The sequence below is a fragment of the Crinia signifera genome, chromosome 3 (genome assembly GCF_055691185.1).
Source record: "Crinia signifera chromosome 3, ASM5569118v1, whole genome shotgun sequence".
NCBI classification, from domain to species: domain Eukaryota; kingdom Metazoa; phylum Chordata; class Amphibia; order Anura; family Myobatrachidae; genus Crinia; species Crinia signifera.
In genome coordinates, this window is record NC_139219.1 from 28,145,067 (window position 1) to 28,151,066 (window position 6,000).

The 6,000-nt window shown below is 51.3% G+C and overlaps 1 protein-coding gene across 1 annotated transcript in view; it reads left to right on the forward strand.

Moving 5' to 3' along the window:
* STUM (stum, mechanosensory transduction mediator homolog) overlaps positions 1-2,144 on the forward strand; it is a 62,757-nt gene extending 60,613 nt beyond the window's left edge. Inside the window, exon 3 of the mRNA XM_083174853.1 lies at positions 2,110-2,144. Coding sequence (XP_083030979.1) covers positions 2,110-2,144 — 35 coding nt within the window. The remainder of the gene's footprint in view (positions 1-2,109) is intronic.
* Positions 2,145-6,000: the final 3,856 nt, after the last annotated feature.

Genomic DNA, 6,000 nt, shown 5'->3' on the forward strand with positions numbered 1-6,000 from the left:
GGCTGAGGAGCAGAGCAGGAGATGACAGAGCAGAACAGTGGCTGAGGAGCAGAGCAGGGGCTGAGGAGCAGAGCAGGAGATGACAGAGCAGAACAGGGGCTGAGGAGCAGAGCAGGAGATGACAGAGCAGAACGGGGCTGAGGAGCAGAGCAGGAGATGACAGAGCAGAACAGGGGCTGAGGAGCAGAGCAGGAGATGACAGAGCAGAACAGGGACTGAGGAGCAGAGCAGGAGATGACAGAGCAGAACGGGACTGAGGAGCAGAGCAGGAGATGACCGAGCAGAGCAGGGGTTGAGGAGCAGAGCATGAGATGACAGAGCCCAGCAGGACATGACAAGAGCAGGGGCTGAGGAGCAGAGCAGGAGATGACAGAGCCCAGCAGGGGCTGACTGCACACAGCAGGGGTTAACGAACCAGAACAGGAGCTGACAGAGAAGAACAGGGGCTGAGGAGCAGAGCAGGAAATGACAGAGCAGAACAGTGGCTGAGGAGCAGAGCAGGAGATGACAGAGCAGAACAGGGGCTGAGGAGCAGAGCAGGGGCTGAGGAGCAGAGCAGGAGATGACAGAGCAGAACAGGGGCTGAGGTGCAGAGCATGAGATGACCGAGCAGAGCAGGAGATGACAGAGCCCAGCAGGGGCTGACTGCACACAGCAGGGGTTAACCAACCAGAACAGGAGCTGACAGAGAAGAACAGGGGCTGAGGAGCAGAGCAGGAAATGACAGAGCATAGCAGGGGCTGAGGAGCAGAGCAGGAGATGACAGAGCCCAACAGGAGATGACAGAGCCCAGCAGGGGCTGACTGCACACAGCAGGGGTTAACCAACCAGAACAGGAGCTGACAGAGCAGAACAGGGGCTGAGGAGCAGAGCAGGAAATGACAGAGCAGAGCAGGAGTTGAGGAGCAGAGCAGGAGATGACAGAGCCCAACAGGAGATGACAGAGCCCAGCAGGGGCTGACTGCACACAGCAGGGGTTAACCAACCAGAACAGGAGCTGACAGAGCAGAACAGGGGCTGAGGAGCAGAGCAGGAAATGACAGAGCAGAGCAGGGGCTGAGGAGCATAGCAGGAGATGACAGAGCCCAGCAGGGGCTGATTGCACACAGCAGAGGTTAACCAACCAGATCAGGAGCTGATAGAGCAGAACAGGGGCTGAGGAGCAGAGCAGGATATGACAGAGCAGAGCAGGGGCTGAGGAGCAGAGCAGGAGATGACAGAGCCCAGCAGGGGCTGACTGCACACAGCAGGGGTTAACCAACCAGAACAGGAGCTGACAGAGCAGAACAGGGGCTGAGGAGCAGAGCAGGAGATGACAGAGCAGAACAGGGGCTGAGGAGCAGAGCAGGAGATGACAGAGCAGAGCAGGAGATGACAGAGCCCAGCAGGGGCTGACTGCGCACAGCAGGTGATAACCAACCAGAACAGGAGCTGACCGAGCAGTGCTGGGGGCTGACCGAGCAGTGCTGGGGGCTGACCGAGCAGTGCTGGGGGCTGACCAACCAGTGCTGGGGGCTGACCGAGCAGTGCTGGGGGCTGACCAAGCAGTGCTAGGGGCTGACCGACCAGTGCTGGGGGCTGACCGAGCAGTGCTGGGGGCTGACCGACCAGTGCTGGTTCCTGACCGAGCAGTGCTGGGGGCTGACCGAGCAGTGCTGGTTGCTGACCGACCAGTGCTGGTTGCTGACCGAGCAGTGCTGGGGGCTGACCGACCAGTGCTGGTTCCTGACCGAGCAGTGCTGGGGGCTGACCGAGCAGTGCTGGTTGCTGACCGAGCAGTGCTGGGGGCTGACCGAGCAGAGCAAGCTCAGTGCGGTTGCTGTATTACAAATGCAGGAACTATCTCCTGTGCTGTATGTCTGTGTTCCATCCAGATATCTGTCTATGATGTGCTTAGCAGGACTGGCACCCAGATTATGTGTGGAGAGCAATGAGAGATGTGGGTCAGAGATGACACCTAGGCACAGAGCTGGAGGGTTGCGTTACTGTCATGTTATGTAGCAGTATACAGCATAGTAGTATACAGGACAGTTACAGCTGTAGCTGCTGGTTACAAGCCAGGCCATATCTGCTTTGCCTTGGGTAACATCTATCTGCTTTTCCTTCCAGGCTACCGGGAACAAGGCATCCCCCAGCAGCTGTAACCACACAACGCACCCCACAGACACACAAAGACACTTCTCCCTCTCAGGTCGTATCTTCGGGAAACATTTTTAGCAGAAAGAAGATGAGCAGATGGACTCTGACATACAATGGACACTTTGACTGGAGAGAAGGAGATGGGGACCTGTAAGGCCCCCCGATTATCTGCGAAAACGCCCCTCGTTCCTATTATAATGCTGGGACTTTGACCAGTATGTGTGTAGTTTTGTCTGTTCCATCAGGATCCACAGAACATCCCTCTCCAGCTCCCTGTTCTTGTACCAGTGCGCCTAGCCCAAACCCCTATCACGTTCCACCATGCCCCCCACCACTGAGGTGAGGAGGAGGAAGAGGAGCAGTCATTTCACGAAACAGGCCGCTTGGTTTGTGGATAGGAAACTCTCCCCAATAAGCGGTCACATCCCTATCGCTCCGGGCACAAAGAAAGTCAGAGAAAGGCGCATTTCCGACAGTAATTACGTTCGCTTGACTTCGCCTCAAAGCAGACAATTTCCGACCAACATTCCTGAAGGAACAGTTCCAAGTGTACGGGATAAGGAGCCCGTGTATATTTCTATCAGTGTTTTCTTCTTTTTCTTTGAAAAACTGAAGTATTTGTACTTTTTATTATTTGTGTGTAATTTAGGGGCTGAGCTTCCAGGACTGAGCCCAAGTCATGGGGGGCATCCTAGTATAGGTGGGGGGTGGGTAACACTTACATTTTGTTAAACAATTTGAAAGATTTTGTGGACAGGATGGGTCATATCTGTCCTACGAGTCCCAGGCCTCAGGCCTCCCAGGAATCCAGGATAAACCAGGGACTCAATCATGACCAGTCCAGCACAGTCATCACAGACAATGTCTAGAGTCTAGACAGTCAATTTGTCGACACCAAAAGGTCTACATGCGCTTCAGTGTGTGAAGGGGATATGCGGTCAATAAGTCGAGAGTATGGAGCTCAACAGTCAATTGGTCAACAGTGCAAAAGTCGACACATGGGAAAGATCAACGTGTATTATGTCGACATGTATTATGTCAAAAGGCCGACATGGAAAAAGTCGACATGATTATTTTCAAAAACTGCCTTTACTTTACATATTTTACCATCCCAGTGGGAATAGAGTGAGAGAATAATAGTGTGCCGAGCGCAGCGAGCCATGAGAGGGGACGCGGTACACTAATACAGTGTTCATGTCGACATTTTCGACACAGACATCCCAACAATGTAAACCCGCATGTTGACCTTTTCCGATGTCGACCTTTTGCTTGTGTCGACCTTTTGAACATGTCAAACTAATGCATGTTGACCTTATTATTGTTGACAAAAGGATAAACACCCTGTGCGCTGTGGCCCCCCCTGGGTTCAGGGGCCCGTGTGCACTGCACACATTGCACCCGTTATAGAAACACATATAGTCGACAGTGACAAAAGGTTGACACGAGCAACATGGAAAAGGTTGACGCACAAGAAGTTCGACCCCCCGAATCAGAGTAGCGGGTACCCTTGTGTTGCTCGCTTCTCTTGCCATGCTTTGAGCCAGGTTTCTCTGGCTGCTGGCGCTGCATTTGGCACATTCACGTGCATGGTAAAGGAAACAAGGGTCCAGAAAAATCACAAAAAAACTCATGTTGACCTTTCCACGTGTCGACCATCACCATCTTAATATTTTGCTTGCGCCCACATTTCATCAATGACGACTTGACGAATTGATGTCAACCTCGGCCTAGTTCATGTCGACCTTTTGGTATACACCTCTTGACTGTCTACCTAGATGTTGACTGTGAGCCATCCTGCATCCTGACACAGGGACCACGCCGTGTTCCAGGCTGGAACGTCCAACCAGTTCCTGTGCGTTTGCCATGTTGGGGTTTGTGGCGCTAATTTGGAGCCCGTCTGTCCTTGGTCATGCTCTGCACCAACAATATTAGAATTCATGAAGGGTTGCTCATTGAACCGGGGTGTTTCTGTAGTGTTACTAGCTGTGTCACTGTGTGTGGAATTCACGCTTGGTGTGTGCGTCTTTGTATCATTTATTGTGTTTGCCTAGCATGCGGCTTTGGGTGCGATCTGCCGCTGTTACATCTGTCAGATCCCGCAGTGGGCTGCCTGGGAGTTCTAGTGCCGCCTCCAGTGCCCCCCTTGCCAATGCGCTTGTGACTAATAGGCAGAGTGTCGCAGCCTCCAGATTACTTTAATATCACGCACTCCTGCAACCTGTGCTACATTCAGCTGCCTTTTCACACAGATATCAATTGGAGCAGATTTATGCATTGGTATCGCTTATGAATACAAAACAGACCTCACCTGGATATAATGTATGATGCTATTATATAGCGTGCCCATATTGCACAGTGCTTTACACAGACCTTACCATTCTGTCCCTGGCCCAGTGGTGCTTACAATCTATATTCCCAAATCCATGTGCAAACCAGGGTTGTTTTGTGAGGGTACCCTCTGGGTGCTCTGGATTTCCTCCCACACTCCAAAAACATACTTGTACAGTAGGCAGTGTTGGCTCCACGTTTCTATTAGGGATGGCCATCGACCATCGATGATTCTAAATCATCGATGGTTCATGGCCAATGTCGAATACTTTTGCCATCGATGGTGGAGAACCAGATGGTTTCCCTCCACAGCTTTTTTTTTCCAAAGTGCCGGGGCAGCACGGAGCATAGCTCCGCCCCCGATTACCCCGAAGCCACGCCGACGTGTTTTGATTGGCCTGTACGCCAATCAATTAATCACAATGGATGACCATCGATATGTAAAAATATCGATGGTCATCCATTGCATAGTTTAGCACTATCGATGGGCAGTTGCAAAATTGCCATTGATGGCAACCATCGATGGCAATGGCAACGATAATCTTCCCTAGTTTCTATGTGTCAACCTTACATCTTCTGACCAGTATGTGTACACATCCGCTCGCAACGTGTCGCGGGCGTTTGTTTTGCCGGACGGAGTTTACTTTAGGCAGCGAATGTACAGTACGCAGCCTAGCGACCAGGTCTGAATTACCCCAGTGTTTGCCGCACTGTTTGCAAAGGGGAAAAAGGTTATTGTGGTAAAGTTTCTCACACGGTAAGAGTCTCGTTATTCCCTTTTAGTGCAATTTGCAGTCGGTTCTCCCGTCCCGGGCATCGGCACCGTAATACAGCCACAAGGAGAACCATCAGAGAATGATCCAGCCGCGTATTTTCCCATGAACCATGCATGATTTAAAGCCCTAATTTTACCGCAGTAAATGTCATACGTGGCTAAAATTGGACCATGAGTCAGTTTCAGCAGCTCGGTCACCGAGGTCTCTGTAGTAGTTGGAAGCAGCACATATTGCGGGCACAGCTACTGACAGGCCTGGGGACAGATGACATTATTAAATCTCCCCGGGGACTGAGAGCGGTCCCACAGCTCAGCTTCCGAGAATTAGATTAGAACGTCTTTCTGTGATTTTCAGAAATTCACCATACAATTAACTGCCGGATTTTTCGCAGGTGCCCAAAAATGGGTCACATGAAATGATTATACAGTATACCGATGCATGTGAGCTGCATATTCTAAAGTGGACCTCCACAGTGAAGGCAGCCATGTTGTTGTAGCCTGGACCAATATACACCAGAAACCACTGAGGGGTAGATGTATGAAGCAGTGAACATAAGAGTGGGGAAGTGAGTCAGTGGAGAAGTTGCCCATGGCAACCAATCAATTTTGAAGTAACATTTATCAAGTGCATTATACGTAGCAGCTGATTGGCTGCCCCTGAATTCTTAATAACATTGATCCGGCCGACACTGTTTTCCAGCATAAGTATAGGTCTTAAGACCATGGCTAAAGAGATGACGAGCCGGGGTGATGGGGCT